A 21,788-nucleotide genomic window follows, 5' to 3' on the forward strand; every position below is an offset into this window, starting at 1 on the left:
TTTAACCTCAGCCTGTAAATATTTCACAGCGACAAGAATGAATTGATGCTTAGTCTCCCTTGGCCGCTTTATTCCGCACTTCTGCAGCCCTCGTTGAACAATCAATCACATGTTCCTCCTCCAGCGTGATTACCATAAACTTCCCGTTTTAACAGGAGCCAGCGCTTCCCTACTAAGCTTTATTGATTCTTCTCGCCGATTTTATGTCTGCAAAACTTTTGGTGGACTTACAATAAAATTATTCGCATATAAATAATATTAGGGATTAAAAATGATTTATAATAATAATAGATTAGCTTTAGCTTCAACCCCTGAGTGGGAATCGAACTGTTGTATTTTGCCGCGACGGTCTCAAAATTATTTCCTAAAATTTCTTAGTTGTCACCAAGTTTTTTTTTCATTTTCTAGTGAATTTTGTTTCTAGTAACAAAATTCACTCACACGAAGTAGTTGCAGAATAAAAGTTTGAAACGTTAATAGAATAGGAAATAAGAAATGTCTCTGTAATGTCACATAGTAGAAATGCAAATTTGAATGCAATTGTTGACTTTTAAATGATTGCGAGTTAGACTTGTAAAAATAAGAAATAACTTTTTAAGTTAATGTTAATTTTAGTTATTTAGTTTTATCCAACTAAAAAATATAAAATTCGACTATAATGATACAACGTCAATCAATGTCAAACAACCACCTAATTTCCTACGTACGTTTACAATATAAATTTAATGCTTATAATGCACATAGAGCACGCAACTCTCAAGTGACGCAACTAACTTCAGGCGAACGCAAAGACGTAAATTATGGCTCAACAGGCCTTTCCGGTCGTTAACGATTTCGACTCGAACTTAAATTTCAGGCGTGAAAGAAAATTAATTAATCACAAGTGGTGTAGGTACGCCAAGTCTCTGCTCCCACCTCATGAGCGTACTAAAGCGATATGGATTTTAATAAATAATATTAAAATAAATATTTTAAAATTGATCTAATAATTTTAAAAGTTGATAGCATTTTACTATTATTCATTATTATAATAGTATGTCATAATTAATTAATTTCATAATAATAAATATTGCTACAGACACATGTTGCTACTAAAAACTTAATGAAAAATAATTGAGGCACGTCAATTATACTAAACTATATACTACTCCGTAAGTACGTTAAAGGATGTGAACTTCGCCATATGACAACCCACACAAAGTATTTTAACAAAGGTGTTCGGAGACATCACCCTTATGAGTCCTTGTAAGTACAAATGATTCTACCCGCAATAGTAAGAGAGTATCATCAATAAAGCCTATACATTTGGGCATCCCTGTTCATTACTGTGCTTGGTGCGTCGTCTCCACGTCCCCATTAGGTGGGAGTTAGGAGACGCGAGCAGCAATAAATAGACCGAGGAGCCCTGCTTTATTTCTTGTGCACAATTTAATTTACATTAGAGGTGCTGAACTGAGTTCTCTCCCGAGAGTCATATGAAAGTCGCGTACAGATTCATGCAAAACAAGTTACGAGCGGCGGGACCATGTGCCGCAAACCTTAATCTAGTCCGTGGCCGTCTGACAAGGCGCCGCAGCCGAGCTACGCTCCAACCCACTTAATTGCTACTAATTGCTACAGCTTATAATATGTACTACTATATACGTGCATCGTAAACTTACTCGAGCTGCTTGTTCGTATAAAATATCTTGATATTTAGCCGCGTCTGCGCTAATGTGGAGAATTGCTTGGAAAGTAATCCAGGTAATAACATCAACTGAACTGATAAGATTAGATTTACCTTTATAGCCCGTGATGTAAACTTGACCAATGAATTTTCATTACCTAATGAAACGAGGGCGTTCGACAGAGAAAAGAGAAGCTGCATCGCCGGCCGTAGAGACATCCAATTTTGCAAATTGAAGCTGCATTAACGCATACATAACAGATGCCCACATTCCACAATTATGCACTAAAATGCAAATCGCTCTTATAAGTAGTCTTTAATGCCACTTTTCGAGATTCAGTAGTGCGTCGTTTGCATTTTCGTTTGGCATTGGCCAGAGAATTCATCCTTGAAGCGCTTTCAAATCGTACACGGAAACACTTTTATTGGAGTCTTATTCAACATCTCCAACTAATATTATTCAAATTCATTATAGCTGCTATTCAATTGACTAAATGGTTCGCTATTGTCAATAGTTTTATTCTAGCTTGCAAGCTGATAAGAATTAGTTAAGCAACGAGTCCTCGTTAATGGTGGTTGCTTACAATTGCAAACGGCAGCTAACACTCCTGGTTTTCCAATACACATCTATTCTGTTTTGTCTTCAAAATAATTATTCTTTAATGAAGTTAGCTTCCCAAGCGAAGAAATTAAGTAGTTTAGATACTTAAATCTACTTTAATTAACCTACATTACCTACACTACTTGTAACTTCTAGAAGAAATGCAGCTTTTAATATCGTTATGAACTTTAATGTAAGAATCTTCAAAGTTAAACGATAGTAGTTACAGTTAATCAAATACTTATAGAAGTGCTGTATAACTGATTCCATCGATTTTCCAGAAATAGCTGGTGGCGTACATAATGTTCTACTGCGATGAATGTTGCAGAAATGTATAGCAGCTCTATACTGCTCCTCAATATTTAATGTCTAACTAACATTTCTACAACGGCAAGTGTGGGTAATATCATTTTAAATTCAAAGCTGGTTGTTATAGTATAGTATGAGTTCATTTTGATCAGACAAGTCAGTTTATAGAAATGATATGAACATTTTTATTGTCTTTACAGTTTAAAACAAATTTTGGAGAAAAAAAAATAGATTATTTTTATTATAGGTAATTTATCTAAGAAATATACATTAATAAAATTATTACTTAAAGTATAAGGAATAAATTACCCTATGTATTAGTAATATCAAAATGTTCTCATAAATCTTTTCAATTTCGTATAAAACAAGCTTTAACCTCAACTTATATGGATAATAACATTAGCCGACATAAATTACGATAAAAACCTCTTGGCGGTCAAGGTTTTGCAAAGTCACAGACCTAGCCATCTAAAAAGAATATTGATTACAGTGTGTTCAATTCATGTCTTGAAAAATACTTAAGGAATAACGTTATTAGGTTATTAAACATATTTTTTTGTAAGCAAATATATACAGACATTATATAAATTGCATAAATACATTATTTACTACTACATTCTTACATATATGTAATATGTATGTAGCTTAGACGTACATATACTTAGTGGAATATTTTTACAAATCGCTCGTAGCCGTCTACGAATATATTTTCCACGGCCCCATATAAACTGCGGTAGAGAGCACGAGTGGCTGGAGGGCTATTTGCAAAATGTTGCAGGTAACGTTACCGCTTATCGACGAAGAGCGACGACTCAAATGTATATCTGATTTGAATTTCACGCATTAGAACTTATCGCGTACCTCCCTTCCTTTTACTCCCCCTCTAAGTAAACACTCGAACACTTTAAGTAACTGCGCTGAAATTCAGCTGAGAAGCGGAGCTTATGTTCCTCTGAACAACGGTTACGTAAATATGGCCTTTCCATATTCAGGGAGTCCTTACTCCCGGGGTGCGGCGGAGTGTTTCATTATCCGTGACCTGTTGAGCGCGAGATTTGTGACTCATCTTTTTTTATGATACTCTTGCTATATGCAGTAGGTACATTTTTCTTTTCTTACCAATTTTTATGAACGTAAAACGTTAAAACTAAAAGAAGTCGTCGCGCAGGGACACAAGTGTGTCAGTGTAAATGCGACTGGTTGTGGGTTCAATCCCCACTCGAGGAAATTAAATATTTATTTAAAATTATATTTTCATTTCTTCGCTTTAGTGACGAAGCACAGCGCGGCGTTGACTTCCTCCAGAATTCTACAGAAAGTGGGGAACGGAGTGTCAGGTTCCCTCTGTGTGCGGGATACACCGTGAAACTGACTTAACTGACTGACACAATATCTTATAATTGATATTCTAAAAAACACTTTAAAATTGAAATCGCAAGCTTAGAAAGCATATACGAAAAATAGTAAGACGTTAAATAAGTTTTAAAAACGTAGTAGTATTTGTGGAGCTGTCACCTAGCCTCCGGTTCCCACACTCCGTTTTCCGTTTAACGGCAATCACTGCTAGGCTTGCGACGTTCTGTCAATACCAAGGCGAGAGGCTTCCCTGATAAAGTTATCTCGGCCCCCCCTCTCCCCTCCCCGGGCCCTAAATCTTCGTTTATCTCTCACGTACGTAGGCATGTTCTTATGCTTTTGATATACGTTTTATTATACACTGTTACTACTGACTACAGATAAATGTTCTATTCAGTTTTATTACTAAGTTGCTTTGTAAAGTACGTATAGAATTTAATTTAAGGCTAGTTTTAGCCAGGAGCATGTGACTGTAAGCACGTTAGGTTTTGGGTTCGATTCCCACCCGAGAAATTGAAATATTTAATATTTTCATGGCTATCCTCTGGTGTTGAGGCAGAGTGCAACGTTGATTTAAAATATGCTCTGCCTCTACAATTCGGCGAAAATAGGGAACGAAAGGGAATGTCTTAACACTGGGTTCCCAGGTTCCCTCTACCTGAAGTAAAGCTAAATAATGAAAGTTTTTTTCAAGTATATCAGTAAAGAAATATAATGTTATATTTAAACCTTAAATATTTAATGATATTATCCGAGTTATCTGCTTGGCCTGTTGCCCGCCAGTTTATTGCTAGAAACAAACGCAAAATCTTATAAAATGCAGTTAATGTCAACACACATGCGAACTAGTTCGGTAAACATATACTGTACTTTCAAGAACTTGCTTTATTTCGTAGTTTCTTGTATCGTGCCATGCTCCAAAGGAATCTGCAGTACTTTATACGAAACTTTTACCATAAAGTAGATACACGTAAGTAATAATAACGTTGCGTATATATTATTTCGATTCGTATTGATATTCTGATGAAAAAGCACAAAAATACAAGTTGCAGGTTTAATTAATTATAAGAAAAATAAGTTTTCTATTATAAAACAAACAAAAATATCTTAATGATTACTACTGCTGTTTATAATAAAATAATTTACGTATATGTTCCAATTTGATATTGATATTATCATTGTCAACTAAAATATACATAATATGTCAAAAAAGCAAAAGGAAATTACATTTCAAATCGAATGAGCACGTGTTGGCTCTTACTGTTTTTCTTTTTAAATATATTAACGTTTCCATTTTTTCCGCTTAAAAAGAAATTGGTAAATCAGTGGAGTAAAAATTTAATGATTTCATATTTACATTAATACGCTTCGTACTGCGAGTGATCAACGAAGGTGGTGAAGTATGAAACGCGGTCTTTTCCAGCGAAACAATTAAATTTGGCACACATGGACGGGATTAGGGGCGCAATTTGGGGGTGGTAAGGCTCAAGTTCAAGCAGCAGTAAGCCTCGGCCTATAGGATCTTAAGTCCGCTCGGTTAAACCGAGATGTTTGCGTCGATGTCGAATACTACTCGATGGGCCCCGATCGATATATAGCCTGGGGGCGCGTCTACCTAGTGGGGTTAAATACAATTTACCTTTGTTATTTTTCGTGTCATTAAACTGCGTCGCGATTTCGAACGCTTGATCGGGATTGCGAACACCGATGCGAATTGTTTGTGAGCTTTTGTCCCCACTCCGCTCGCCAGACTCGACATCAATTAACATCGGAGCACGAACTGAATTTTCTTGAAGATCGATCTGTATAATAAATGTATGTGTTTAGAAAATAAATAGAAATGTACAGTATAACTCTCGTTTTCTATATATCCTTAATTTATTTCTGAAAGAAGATAAAAGTTTGGATATATCTAATTTATGTAGTATAATTTATGGTGATATTGTATTGTCGTCGCTCGCGTGTTGGACAGACGGCGGTGACCACGGCACTAGCGTAGACTTCGGTTCATTTGTAAAGCTTTATCGGCAGTGACAAATTGCGACACCCACTACTTTTATGCAACGATCGATCGAAGAATACCGATTGTGTTATGAAAAGGTTTAAATCCGTTGTTTTCAAACTCTGCTATTATAATTGGTACATATATTGTTTGTTGTTATGTTTTAACATTGCATAAAGCTGTAATGGTAAAAATTCTCATTAATTAAGTATAAAAGCTGTATAGACCGACGGTTCTGTAGTACATGTTTAATTTAACCTCTCAAGCTCAACATCTCGCGTTGATTATTCAACGTTATCAAGCATAAAACTTAGTGAGAACTCAACACGATGGAGTCTTACATTCACTTCCTCGCGCTTAATGCAAAAGCACGTAGTTCCGTGTCAGTGCAGAAAGTTGTGCAAAGTGCATAAAGTGCGCCAACGCCGCGGCAAAGCCTTCATTTGTCGGCTCGTGACGTCCGCGTGACAAATGTGGACGAGTCGTAGGTACCTACTCGCGATTATGCACGCCGATGAAAAATGTAACTCCAAGTTTTAGTCTGTCTGCGGAGCGGGTTTGAACGTAACAATTTATCATGAAATATCTAAGTTGTGAGTGTGCGTTCATATACTGTTTGAAATATTGTTGCTTCGTCGAAGCTTAGCAACATTCTTCGTTTAATATTGTTGTAATAACAATTAAATATTCTAGAAAACTTTTGTATTCGATTAAAAATTAATAAAACAAATAAATGTTACAAAATAATTTATCTCAGTGGTCTTTGCATGATTTAAGCCTATATACTTTCCGTGTACATTTCACTTGCGAAATTTCGGTTTGGGTTAGCGTAGATTGGGTAATTTATACTTGCCTCCACCCACCGAGCGGGGATACAAGCTTTGAGAAGGAACTATATACCTTTCGTTAAAATTGCTTAATAGGTCGATTAAGCGGAGAATTTAATTATGAGATAACAGCAAATCATTTACGTGGTTCTTCTCTGAATAAGAATAAAAGCATTTTATTATTTAAGTTAAATAAGAAAATAGAACCTTCGTATCAATTAAACAAAGCTAAAATAACAAATCAAGACTTTTCTTGAGTTAGATTATATTAGTATTGTAATTATTGTAAACAATTATTTCCAACCTTGTAAATTTAGTCCTTGAGTATAATAAGCATTCAATGGTAAGCTCTTTGACTTAATAAAGTATATTAAAATTCAATTTGTGAGTCGAACCGTGAAGCATAACGGATTGTCGACTGATTTTGTCACCCCCTTTCTTCCATAATTTTACGACTCACCCAATTTTATAATGATATTTACTTAGTTCTGTCAAGTACAATAATAGCAATTAATTCTTCAACAATTAGGACCATTTTGTGTGGTTCTTGTGGCCACGAAATAGGCAAAACAGTAAAGAAAGTTTGTAAATATGAATTTGAAAGGTATATTTTTAAAATAAAATCGTGTATTTCTATAGTATTATAATTATAATTTTGTTATAGGTGGAATGCAAAAAGGCACAACCGAAAGAAGTAATGCTCCCAGCAAACTTGGCCAAGACGAGAGCTGCCGGCCGCGGGGCCTACGGTGAGTTGCTAGGTAGCGCCGTGGCAGCCGGTGGCGTTCGGTACGCTCCTTACCCCGTCCATGCGCCCGCGCAGCTGCTAGTCACTGGGGCGGGTGTGGGCGCAGGGTCTGCTAGTGCCGCTAACATGTACCGCCGTGCCCTTGCCGCCCTGCGCCCAACTCCCAGACCCCCTCGACCTACATTAGCACCCATCACCATACCACCCCTTGCCTACTCCGTCTCCGAGCTCTTAGGTGCTCACACACTCGATATACCTACTCTGTACTCTCCTCTCACTCACTCCACTTTACCTACTCCTCTGCCACTCTGATCCGCAATCCTCTTCCAACAGCATCCCCACCAACCCTTTTAATTTGCCAATATTTATTTGATAGTTGAATGATTATGCTGCGCTGGCGTTATATCCTATCCATTCCTTGCCATTTTTCACATTCCTCTATTCTATTGTACCCTCAGTATATTTATTTTGTTGTAATTAAGGAAACAGATAATATCTAAAGTGTCTTATTTTAGTAATTGCCATTAGAAAATCAGTTAGATAGCAGATTTTTGAAATGTGTACCAACATAATTTAGAGGATCTATAGAGACAGTTATTATACAAAGGTTACTGAAACATTACATTTATATTGAATAGTAGAAAAAATCATCTGGAACAATTTTATGTAGGGTAATAGAAAGCAATATTTTTCTACCAGGTAGTAGGTGCTTAAAGACATTTGATTTTTAATAGATAGAGGATATAGACTAAGCCTGGTATTTTTCTGATTTATACGTAGTTTTAATATGGAATACTTATGAAGGGCCTTATAGTCCTGCTGATTCTTGCCAGTTTTGCTACATTTCCATCCATAATAAACAACTAAAGCAGCTTAGAAAACAAATTCTAGACAAGTTACTTGTGGTTGGTTGAAGAGATCTTTTTGAAAACAATATTTTCTTAAATCATATTATTATATTCCTTAGCCTTTTACTATAAATAGCTTTGCAACTTGATGTCGGCTTTACAAAAAATGTAATCATTGGAAGAAAAGGTACCTATCAACAGTCGATGTTACTTATGAGTTTGTGAAATTTTTAGTCATATTATGTGTTGTATTTATTTTCTGTTTCTTTCTATTTAATATTTCTATTAGCGATTAGGTAAAGTACTTAAATCAAATGCCAACTTTGTTATTTATATATAGAATTGTTAGATGAATATATTTTCTTCATCTATTATATATTATTTTTAATGCATAGATTATTTTACAAGAATATCACTTATTTTAGTTATTTAGTTTATTTTTATTTATTTTTCCTATTAGTTGAATATGTGTATTTCTTAACAATAAGGTGTTAATACACTTAAATTTGTATTACCAAAGTAGATCTCGTATTAACTAATAATAGTATTATTAATTGTATTAACTTATTAAGTAGGAAAAAATCGGTAGATTTTAGATTAATAAATATCATTTCTAAAATATTTAAAGACGTCTGTTTGTTTAACATGTTTAGCTCTAGACTAACAATGTGTAGAATAGATTAACGATTTAAGTATACATATATAAAAATAATATCATCGGTGATAGAAAACTAACATACCCCATTGAAGTCATTTTAGTAATCTATTGGATGGTAGTAAATTTTAGAATGTTTAAATACTTGAAATTAAATATAAGTATTATGTATTATATCACACATATGTTTGTACAATCCACATGAACATTCTCGCCAAGCAAAATAGTGTCTCACGGTATTCTTAATGTTTCAAATGTTTCAATGTTTTTTTAGTACACACAATTATATAAACTAAGGTGTAAGGATCGATCAATTTATGTAAATGTTTTTACATTTCTAGATTTCATGTGGTCATTGGGTGCTCTTCCTGACGGTAAGTTTACAATTAACATTATATATATTTTTTAAAAGTCAGTCCATTACGTCCCGCATATCCCAATCATCGTAACAATGGAATGAGCTTTCTCAAATATTGAGTTTGCTGAGTTCGAATCCACCAAAACGGATCAATTAGCCGACTAAGCATTTAACTTGAACAGAGAAAGTATCACGCTACAGTTAATGAATGTATTGTACAGGATGTCTAGGTGTGCCCATCCGCCATAATGGATGGACACGTGGCCTGACAGATACACTATTTTGATTGGCAATAATATGATAAACGATCCGGTGCGGTAATCATATCAGCCTCCGCCGACGGCCCGGCCATCAATCATTCACATTTTTATACCGGACTCCATGTTCAGAGAGGCGATATTGCAAACATATATGTAACTTTTAGCAATAATGTCTGTTTTGAAATAGCCGCATTTTCTCATGTTTTTAGAGTAGTCCTAGTTTACTTTATAATTTAATGAATCTGCTAGTGGATTGCTGTAAAGCGTTTGTTAATTGAATAAAACCATCGTTAGTGCACTCACTGTGTGCTACATTTAACGATGTTTACAAAATATCATATGCTGGACATTGTCCAAAACAATGTCGTACCTCGTACCTACCTTTTATGTGACGTCTCTATTTTCAAATTAGGACAATGGGACGCGTGTTACATCATACGTGATAAAAGCGTGAACAGAGTAAAAGCGATCTGATTAAAATCACATTAATTAAAAGCAATAATTTGATTGATACTGGAGTTTCATCAGTTAATGTTATTTAATTGATTAACATGTGCTTATTTGTTCTACAGGTTTTCCCGCAGCGTACGCCGCCTACGCGGCAGGACGTAGCTATTCGGGCTATCCTAGCTTCGGGCTGCCATACCCCGCAGGTAATCCCTTGGCGAGCTTGCACCACCAACTATCTGGCAATCACTACCACCACCTGGCGACACTCCTGCCATACCACCCACTCGAACTCAGTGGGGTTTACAATGTACACGCCATGCATCTGTGAACTCGCCTCGACGACAATGCATTCCACTAACTGCTAACGATTCGCAAACGACACTGATCCGCTAACGCCTTGCGTCTATCATATATTGTATAACTCTGAATCCTAGCTTATTAATCGATTGTGGTGACTATTTTCTAACTTACCGATATATCGACTAACTTATATCAAAGTACCGGAAAAAGTTCACGTGAACTTCACTAACAACTTTACTAACAAGTTAACACTTTTAACAATGACTGAGCCATCTAGATAAATCTGCCAAGCCGTCAATTACAAAACGTCCAAGTTTTGAGAAATGCTATTTATTGTTTATCTTCAAAATGTTGTCGAGAGAATCCGACCAAATGCGAGCGCCTCGCTCTGTGTTTACAAACGATTCTCCCTAACGATTCTCAAATGCTACGCGTCAAGTAAACACTCCAGCGCAAATATCGCGTTAGCTTCGCTCCCCTCCTGCCACCCGCGCACCCCGCGCCCTCGCGGTCCCCCTCGCCCGCGCCTCCCGGCATTACTCTATTGCCTACTCCTCATTAACAACGAAAGCTTAAAGAGATTTAAACAGATTCAAACAAAAGTACTGAAAAACTGACGTCCTTTTTGTGGTAACTTATATGTAAATTTTCTAATCAGAAACACCTAATTAAAAATATGTGTCTTAAGTTCTTTACTTCAAAATTCAAATCATTATTGAAACTTATTTGATTGACAGAATATAAAAATAATACGTAATAATAAAAATAAAATAAATAATGTAACTACACATTTACTTTTACAAAGGGTTTGAATAGTACTTACATTCGAAACCCTTTCTCTGTCATTGTTACAATACCGTTTTATTGAGATTTCAATTTGAAAAGTTTCTCGGTTGACTGTAATTTTTATGCATTTTTGGCGCCAGACTAATTTATTTACTCAAAAAATAGTAGTCTCCAAAAAACTAACTTTTATAAAATTTTTGGGCAACTGCACTTTAACTGGAAATACTTCAATCCGCGCGTTTATTTTTCAATTGATGTTATCATAGAGCTAGAGACCGCGATTTACTGGTTTTTCATTCATATTAGTCAAACAAATAGTTTCTCGCTAATTACTTTTAAACTGCCGTTTTACTGCACGCGAGACATACGTTTCAAGCCAATTGCGTACAAAACACAACAATTACTAATGTTATTTTTTTATTTTAAATAGTTATAGTAAAACATTTTATTGTTATTAATCAATTTATGAAGTTAGCATTTATTAGTTATCCAATTATGTTTCAAAGTATATTTTTAGTAGTAAATATATGTAAGTCGCTTCTGTACACATTCATTGACAAATAATTCTATAGTTCTTTGAATTCTTTAGAAAAGTATTATAGTAGTATTATTAAGATATGCAAAAATATAGAATTCAAGTTGTTCTAAATTATCTTTATTACAATAAAGAACACATTTGTACAATGTACTAAAAAGTTTCATATTATAACCGTAGAATAACACGCAACTCAGTAAATATTTAATAAAAGTGTTATCCACGAGGGTAAAGTTAAGACAGTTTGCACCACGACGCTGAATAAATCTGCTATATTTCTTAACCTATTATCCGATGAAAGTCGTGAACGAAATAAATAGCAATATTATAGAAAAAAACTTTTGTATAACATTTGAAGGCTAGGACAGCTGAGACCCAGACCCAGCAATAAACCTTGCCGGATCAACTATAAATGTAATTAACATATGTATTGAAAATTTAGTGTAGTGTTATTCATCACGTAGCGAGTAATGTTTTAGGGATGTCTCTCCGTATCTAATAAACGTAATATATAGTCTCTTAATCGTAGCTCTATAAACGTATTTAACTTCAACAAAAGCATGCTGTAGTGGGTAGAGTTTGAATTTCTCTAGAATTTAAACAAGACTGAACACAACTTGTAAACTCTTCTTAACTTGAAAATGAATAGCGGTGTAGGAAACATTTTTCATGCTGTACCAGTATTAAAGTTAGTTTATTTAATCGCGCTGAGTAAACTATTTGAACATGAATATTTTCGTTATGATTTACAAAACATTTTCAATTTGTATAACCGTATGTAACGCACGGGTCGACAATTTCTCGTTGCTCTTGTTCGTGTCATTCACAATCTGTGTACATGAAACTTATTAATTTACATTTCGATGTAATTATTAAATCAATGGTTATGATTTTTATGATTTTCATATAAAACAATTAAGTTTAATGATATAAAACTTTAACATTTACATACACATGTACACTTCCGAACTTAAAAACGTTGTGTTCAGTCAAATACTATAGTAGTCGTAAATGTAAGAATAACTTCTACAGTATCAAATAGGCAGATAAGAAACGTAGACGATTATCTAGGTACTTAGGAATTAATTTGAAAAATAATACTAAGTTTAGAGGATGAGTAGGAAACTTCCAAAATTAGATTTTAATTTGCGTAGTTCGTTTTTAGCATTAGTTTAGATTCTTTTAATAAAAAATATGATATAATCGAGCTTGAAAAATGTTATTTTATTACCTAATTAAATATTTGCTATAATTATAATATATACTTATGTAGGTATGTGCCTACTTTGTGTTTCAAAGTTATTTCTCTATTATATTTTATATATTTACACTGCTTAAGCGATAATGTTATTAATAATAATATTTATTGTTGTTGTTGTGTAATATTTTTGGATGCAAGTATTTTATGCTATCTTCTTCGTGTTGTTGTTATAATGAAACGATTCAATGTTAAAATTAATAATATCCCCAAAATCGAAAGAATTAACGAAGATCCTTGGCAAAACCTATTCATCATCACGCCTCGCAATTGATTTCATCAAAATTAAGGTTTTTACCAAAAAGCATATTAATTAAAATATAAGTTAATTCGATCATAAAATCGCTACATATGCGACCGTCCTTATCGCCATCCTCTAAACTAGTCATAAATAAAATAAGCTTCAATATAATATCTTGTAATATTATAATTATAAAGTTGATGTGTGGCTACTGTGTGGATATAAGTGGAACCCATTACTAGGTCGTATCGTCGATATCGTCATTAAAATAACAGCTTCGCATTAAAAAGGAAATTCATGGAAAAATAGTGATCAAAGTTAACCACCTCGGGCATCAGTTATAAGTCCACCCTTTACTATTGATCTACTTGCGTGCTTAAATATACTAATACCAAGTAAATTATAATTTAGTGAGTAAACACTATATATTTGGTGTTGAAGACGATACATTCTATAACATTTAATGACCCCCTCCCTGCATTTTGGTTGTGCGTGATACAAATAGAGATTGCCTTTATACGAAACATGTAATAATAAACTTCATCATAGTATGCGTGTTAGAAATTTTTAAGCATCGACTCAATCCCAAGTTTGGCTATAAACAATACTTTTCAGTTAGCGTAGCTTAAACGTGTTTAAATTTAGTAGCATTTTTTGTTCATGTTAATTTATGAAGCGTAGCATATGACTAGCGACTTATATGGGGCTCTGGGTAACTTTTTGACATACTTTTGTTTTATTTAAGCGCCGCGGTTCTGCCGGAGCCCTTCCCAGTTCCGTGGCGGGGTTTGTAGCTTTTTTTTATTTTGTTGCCGCAGGTGTAGTCGGAGTTATACCGGCGGAAAGTCGACTCTTGGTCGGTGTGGAGTATGTAACCCCGAGTGGGATCGGCCATGGTTCGTAGGCGCCGCCGCCGGCAGCGCTACGCAGCCCGCTCCACACGCTTCAACTTTATCACTCTCTTACCGGGAAACACCGATAGCGGCTCCCGGAATTTCTTAACCAATAAATCTTTACTTAAATAAAAATCTCTTTCGTATCACGCCCTCCGCTACCCCCGAATCGCAAGGAATGCAATGTCACAAACATATAGAATGTTAGAGCGAATTCGCAGATGCGTACGTGAACAGATCGCCCGACTAGGTTGCCCCTATAGCTCGATACGGAATCATTAAAACATTTATATGAATGCGGTTTCCATCAGGAAGTTTATCCAACTTTTAGATAAATAAATTATAGGTATCATTCGTAAGGTATAAAATTTATCATAATATAATTAATTATATTGTAATCATGTGTCAAATTTTTAATGTATTAATGTATACTAAATATAAGTCACTAGTATTGTTCTTGTCAATGTTTCGACATATCGTCTTAATTTAATCGTAAGGTATGGTATTGTGAAGCCAATATATTTTAAAATAAAGGAATTTTCCGCTATATAAACACAACGTTTTGTCGTTTACTGTCCAACTGATTGCTTGGTAATCGAGGTCGATCACAGCCCGCTTATTTAACTTTCGCTCGCTCGCTTATCGATTGCGACTAAAATAAATGAAACAAAAATATTATGAAGCGTGGAGTTGGCTAGTGGTTATAATAATATAAAAATCCAGAAAATTCTTGGACCAAAATTGATTAAGTAGATTTAAAATCACTTTCTGACTCATCCAAATGTACCAACATGCAGCTTGGTGTCCGCGCGTGTCACAGCGAGTCGGTAAGCACATGCATGTGCATTTTACGGGGGCATACGTTCCTTAGTAAAGGTAGAAAGTTTTGTTTACGAATCCCTCTGCTTCTGCCCCCGTAGCAGTCAGGCACGCGCGACCGCGGTCCCGCCACCGCATCTAGCGCATTCCTCAAATTCTACACGTTCGCCCTCAGAATGCAGCCCGCGGACCAGATCCATACAACTATTTTGCATAGTTCAATGCTATTCGCTTGCACTCAGTTACTTCAGAATTTAGATTTCCTCAATATATGAACATTTAAATTCTTTAAGCGTCTGTTAATATTTAATTACATAATTATGGTGGTGAGACGGCAACCAGTGTGTCGCTAAAAGTGCCTATGTTATATCATTACACAACTTTATAAATACAATCTTTTGAACATAGTTACATTTGTGTATAGTGCTTGTCGCTTTGTTGAAGCACAGAAATAATTGTCTGTGCTCGTTTATCTTTATCTATCTATCCCTTTTTATTAGATTTTCTCGTTAGAAATAGTTTTTTTGAATAGTACTGGCGAACTATCGCTAATAGTTTAAAGAGTGCTATGTTTGGATGGGTCAGATTCGTAGATAAATATAGATTTTATTTAATGAATGATGATAGTTTTTGATATTAATGTAAGTACGTTAGTCTAGCAAACTCCATCGCTCGAACATTATTAATGTAGAATTTGAAAATTGGAATGTTGGTTTGTTAAATTTTGACCAATATCATTAGAGTTTAAAGTTTATTAGAGTATATAAAGTATAAAAAATCTGATACGAACTACAGTAGTAAATAAATCATCCCTTAAAATAGAACAAGTCAATAAATTTTCCTTGGTTGACGCAGCGTGATTATCAATCTCAACAAAGTGTTTAGATTTTTTAGTCCGAGGATGATAGATTTGTGTACAAATATTTATAGACCGTTTTCGTTATCGATTGTAATGAAAATGATAGTGCTGAAAAATACAAGAGACAGACAGCAGTCGGTGAATGGAGTGTGCAGTCCGCAACAGCAATAGGGCGAGTAATATTTATCTTTGGACTTTAAACTAAAGTTTGATCAGTATATTACTCCGTTGCAGATAGAATAGCGTAGGCCATAATGTGCGTAAGCTGAATTCATGTTGTTAAAATTTGGATAAAACGTGTGGTAGAAAATAGAATTCCAAATTATAAAGTAAATTAGTAAAGCTTAGAACTAATAATAATAGATTCTAGAATAGACGAAAAATTAGAAGGTCAAAATCGAATCAGAGTAAGCAAAATTTGTAGACTAAATCTGGCCATTTATAAGATTTAACTAGCAGCGTTTCTGATAGTATATACATAGAATTAGTAATTTTATGGCGGGCGATTTCCTTCCTATTGTAAATTAGCGCTTAAAATTAGCGTGGAAACTTATTTAATTGTGGAGTGTGAACTGTGAACAAATAATTGCTTTATTTTAAGAAATTAGCGGGTAGCAAGTAAGCGTTCAGGTAGATATTTGTCGGTATACATAATGTCATGGTGGTGCAAACTCTTTTTATAGTGGTAATTGTTATAACTAGATCTAAGAAATAGTATAGAGTTTTAATGTATTTTAATCTGTTGTGCCTTAGGCAAGAGGTATTATAGACGAAATTATGAACCTTCAAAAATTTTATACGCCATTAGATACTGTAGACATATTTTCGATTTATTATTATAAATAGAATAGAAAATGTAACAGTTCCAGCTGTAGTCTTTAATGTAGTTGTAAGCGGTGTTTTCCGCAAGTATTTTATAACTTAAATAAATGGGTAGACGATTATTGTAAATTTTTGTAACAGTAGAATGAATTTTGAAGATTTTCAAGGTTTTATCAAGTGTGATTAATATTTCTCGGTTCATTTAGTTTTTTTAATCGCTTTTCATGTTTTGACCATCTATGACTGAACCATGTTGGATTATAAACTATTTAATATTAAAACAAAACTAGGTAATAACGTATTGGGGTACAGAGAGTAAAATATAGAAAAGTAAGATTTAAAGAAGGATATATTTGCTTCTTTGAATTACAAATGTCTGAGGGTGGCGTGCGAGGCAGCCAGCAACACAGCATAGGAATTCCATTAATTTGCAATTGAGATAAGTCCCAGCTAAACCATCGAAAATCCGCAAAGCGTATCATCTTCACGGATGTTATTGATGGCTGCTATTAAATATACGTTTTCGGTGCGATCTGTGCTAAGGGACCGATCTCATGTGAAATAAAACATTTCAATCATAGAGGAAATGATGAAGTATCTTCCAGTTGAGCACTACTTCGAGTACTTAATTATTATGAATAATAAAATCTATTTTCTTTCGATATATGCTTATAATATTTTCATTTAATATACATTTTAGAACATTTTTTAAAAGTATATTTATACTCATTACTTTGCATGGTAATATGATGGCATTTCCTGTAATATAAACATTTTTTATATTCTTTATCTATAAAACATTGATATTCATAATTTTAACTTAAACGTACGTAAGAAGTAAGACGTAAAAACAAAATCCTACTTCTGACAGCACCAAGGGCAGGTCTTACAGCGGAGTACGCCCCGTGAATATTTTGCACGGCCGTCATCCCACTTCTGAAGAAGAATTATTAAGTTTCTTCGAACTTCGCAATTATGAAAGTTCGAATAGCTCTCGCAAGACGGGCTCAGAATTTATAGATGAATGTGTGCTTTCCGTGAGGTGTGAGGTTTACTTGGGGTGCAAACCACCTTACCTCTATAAAGTCCCTACGACTTCGCAGCTAAACCAATAAAATTGGAAATTGCTAGGTGCTAACTTGTAAAGTTATTTTGTATTTCAATTACTTTATTATAGGACTTTTAGAATGATTTATCGATCTCCCTTTGAATACCTTTTCGTTCTGTTCTATTTCAAGCAACATTATTATTTCATTAGAAATGCTATATTTATAAGGTACAATTCACCCATACGTTAATAAACGGTACAAATTTCAAGAAACTTGGGCGATTACGCACAAATTACATCCGCAACATGTGTTACAATGTAAAGTATAAAGTTAACGTCCGCCACAGCTGATATGACCTGTGTAGATAACTATGAACTTCCTTCACACTCGCACAATTTGACAGTAAAGAGAACTGTTTAACTTGTAATTTATTTGAGGCCGGGAACCCGCCTTCAGTTAAATTGGTCCTGTTTTTGACTGGAGCGTGGTATCTAACCCGTGAACCTCTATTGAAAGGTTCAACTGGAGATTTCATATCATAACCTCCCAAATAAACTTTTCGGCATTTGCTACATCTATTGAATTATTACTTAAAATTATTACTTTTCTTCACTATTATATTGCTGAATAAGTTAATTCTTATTTTCTTTTACATTTAGTAACGTACATATAATAAATATAAGTGCTGTCGATATAATAGGAAAAGAATGAGCTACGTGCGGTCGACATGCTAACGACCGGTAGACGTGTTCGCGCTGCTGCTTAAATTCTTATTTATTACTCGGCAACCCTCAAATAAATAGCCTCTCACATCGCAGCGTAATGTTATTAAAATGTGTCAGCATTTTAGTAAGGGCCGGCGAGCGGGCACGAGCGAGCGCGAGCGCGCGTCCTAGCCATCCTCGCCGTCCTCGCCGCCCGCCTCCGTGCCATCTATCATTCATCCTCCATTACTTATATTGTACTTTTTTCGCAAAGTCACTCGCAAGCCGGTAATCACCTGGTGTGGCCGCGGACCTTCATTTTTCACACTAAATCATAACCCGCTCATCTAACAAAAATAAAATTTGTCGTACAAGCCAATAGGACTAATGGCGATATTATGAATAAGCAAAAAAGGACTCATCCTTTACACAGCACTTTAAAAACGTTACCAGCAGTAATACGAATTGAGCTAATTTTATAAGATTTTTTATAAAATCGGACGGCGGCAGAATTTTGCATCAACTATTTCCTTCGCTTACATTTTACAAGTAAATCGTACTAATTTAAATTCGAAGACACTAAAAGCTTTGAAAATTGTGCGCGAAATAGTAACTAGGGCGGGACGTATAGCGGAGCGGGCAGCGGTAGCGGACGCGGGCGGCGTCAGCCCGCTGCTACGTGCACCGTATGCTAATGCCACTCCCTATTCAATAAGCAGACCGCCGCGTGCCACCGAGAACTCATGTCAGATAATTTACTGGATATTTTGTAAAAGTTTTTTTCCGTACTCTGTGATTTATGCGCGCGAAACTTTGAGCTCTCTTTTTCATTTGAATGCACGTGACATACGTTATATTTTTGTTTCAACATAATCTCGGCTAGGGAGCCCTCGGTGTCGCCATTCGTCAACACGACATATGTCTTGAACGGGAAAATTATTCATGGACAGCTGAACTGCTACGTTATAAAAGAGTTGCAATATTATGTTTTACTATTTGTTTAATACCTACCTACCTAAAGTCAGTACCTAAAGCGATGGTTCAGTCATAGATTTGTGTGTGTTCTATAATAAGCGAGTGGTCAACTCGTGGACGTGGACCGAATGCGAACCATGTGTATGTTTGCAGTGGACCTGACCAATGGCCAACTCACACCGAATAACAACACACCGCTGCTCGCGCAGGCGCTCTCAGGTGAGGACGCCGTCATGTCATCCTACATGCGAACATGTCATTTATCACGTTTAATACAATAACAACTATACACTCCGCCGCTGTAACCAATATCATTACTGGACATTATTACAGTATTTATCACGGTGTAACCGATGGTCTGTACATTACGTTACTTATTACAAATATTATTTATAGTTTATGATATAAATATTGGTTTACTTATTTTTGATAATATTTACTATGAAATAATGTAAAAATACATGTTTTATAGTTGTTGATATAAATTCTTGCACATATTACCAGATTGAGTTTGAAAATATTACGCCCAAGAATATTTTATATTTGTATTTGATATTAATTGAATTACAATTAACTTAATGTATTCTCCGTAGTCATGAACAACTACCAGGCCGCGGCCGCCGGGTTCGGGCCGCCCGCCTCGCCGCACACGGCCGGCGGGCGCGCAGGTTTCCCGGCCGCCAGCTCACCGGGGCCCGCGCTCGACGTCTACGGATCAGCGGCCGACAGTGTGGGCTACGTGCAGGCTGCTAGCCCCCAGCCCTCCGGCTTCCCCGCTATCGCAGTCAGCCGTGCGCCCCTCAATTATACCCCAGTAAGTTACCTTAAAAACGGATTTCGTCATTTATATTCATAGTTATTTTAAATTTTGACACGATTTTAGAAATAATAGGCAATTCAATTTCTAATTTATTATATCAAAATGTGATTATTGTAAGACCAAACGACGGAATAATTCGAGTTCAAATTAAAATAGTAATTTTGGAAGAAATGAAAATATTTCAAACTTATTTGATGATAAATGAGATAAAGTTATTAATTTTCGATTCTAACTTTTTTCATTTGTAACGTCATGCTCAAAATGCCTATTTTAGGGAGGTTCAAATAAAGGTAATTCGGAAAATCGTCTCTGTTCGAGAAGTTCCAACTGTCACGGAATTCAAATTAATGTTTGTTCTGTTTTGTTTTTCTTCCGACTTCTTGATTTGTGCTCCTCAGACGTAAAAATTTATTAAGCACCTACGACATTTTCGACCTTTTGTAATAAAATATTTAATGTGAAAATAAATTATGTAAAACATGAAACGCAAACCGTCGGTGACATTAAGTCGAACGCCCGTCAACCGGTACATGACAACACCACAGACGCAATTAGCAGTCGACGACACTCTAAAATTTTAGCGAGACGGTCCAATCTTATTACTGAACCGATCTTCCCCGTCGCTCTCACGGCGTAATCACCATAAGTTAGCAACCAAGTGAAGCGTGAGAGATGAGATTATAAAGTGTTCCGAAATATGAAAACGGCGGGCGATGGCGGCGGCAATCTACGCGGTGCATTGCCGCGGGTAATGGCTTTTTAAAACTGCGACCGTGCTCCATAACTGCTTCCCAGAGACGCCATCAGTCTTCATTGCTTGTCGGCACACGCCAACGCCACCGAGATCTTAACTCTTCACGGCGACGTATCTTCGAGATATTTTTCAAACTACCCTTAAAAGCTTTTAGTTTCCTTTTTTTATGAATCTAACTGTTGTCCCGAATACAGGATTTATTACAAAAAAATATTTAATATCATTCGTAAAATCATGTGATAAATAAAATCCATGTACGATTCTAATGAAAATTGAACAGTTCAGTCACCGGACGCCTGAGCTCGGCTCATGTGGTTCCTGGGCGTAAACGGTCTTATTAGGTAACGGGAATGCCCCCACGAGTAATAACCGTAAATCAAGGAGAACAAGTGGTGTAATTACCAATGCCACGCGGTCGCGCGCCGCTCTAACTCATCCGCTCGGTGTTTTTATTTTGTTGGCCACCGAGAGCTCGCTATTGACTCCGGACTCCGTTAGCCTTAAATCTGCCCCCGAAGAACTTAATGATTAATCGATCGCTTTATACTCGCATTCAATTATAATCTCAAACTCTTAATGGAATTGTGACATCATTTGCAATTTATTTTTTATTGAGCTTAATTCAAGTTTGCGAACAACGCCTTTGCGTCGTCAGAATTTTCAATTTGCCAATTTTTCTTTTACAGGGACCCTTGATTCCTGCGGCCTTCACCAACGGTTATCATTGAAAGTGTTATAGCACAAATATTAAACGTGAGTATGTTTTTATTGTGTGGTCTCCCCGTACATAATTAAAATGTCGTTACGCGGAATGGCGCTTTAAAATACTGTGCTTGTAATTATTGCCGTCGCAAATATGGACTCTCAAGTGGATTGTTATATAGGCCTTTAAA

At 35.6% G+C, this 21,788-nt stretch overlaps 1 protein-coding gene across 6 annotated transcripts in view; it reads left to right on the forward strand.

Moving 5' to 3' along the window:
- The window catches only part of Rbp6 (RNA-binding protein 6), a 412,235-nt gene that overhangs the window by 385,591 nt on the left and 4,856 nt on the right, over positions 1-21,788 (forward strand). Inside the window, exons 9-15 of one of the 6 annotated variants that reach the window (XM_085205321.1) lie at positions 7,426-7,510; positions 9,354-9,386; positions 10,203-10,283; positions 14,891-14,920; positions 19,475-19,540; positions 19,915-20,135; positions 21,582-21,648. In XM_085205321.1, coding sequence (XP_085061447.1) covers positions 7,426-7,510; positions 9,354-9,386; positions 10,203-10,283; positions 14,891-14,920; positions 19,475-19,540; positions 19,915-20,135; positions 21,582-21,623 — 558 coding nt within the window. In that variant the 3' untranslated portion in view covers positions 21,624-21,648. The remainder of the gene's footprint in view (positions 1-7,425; positions 7,511-9,353; positions 9,387-10,202; positions 10,284-14,890; positions 14,921-19,474; positions 19,541-19,914; positions 20,136-21,581; positions 21,649-21,788) is intronic. The other 5 variants (XM_085205323.1, XM_085205322.1, XM_085205324.1 and 2 more) reach the window with 5 other exon arrangements.

This window comes from Heliconius melpomene, chromosome 20, assembly GCF_056956725.1.
Source record: "Heliconius melpomene rosina isolate 202511_hmr_F chromosome 20, ASM5695672v1, whole genome shotgun sequence".
Lineage (NCBI taxonomy): Eukaryota > Metazoa > Arthropoda > Insecta > Lepidoptera > Nymphalidae > Heliconius > Heliconius melpomene.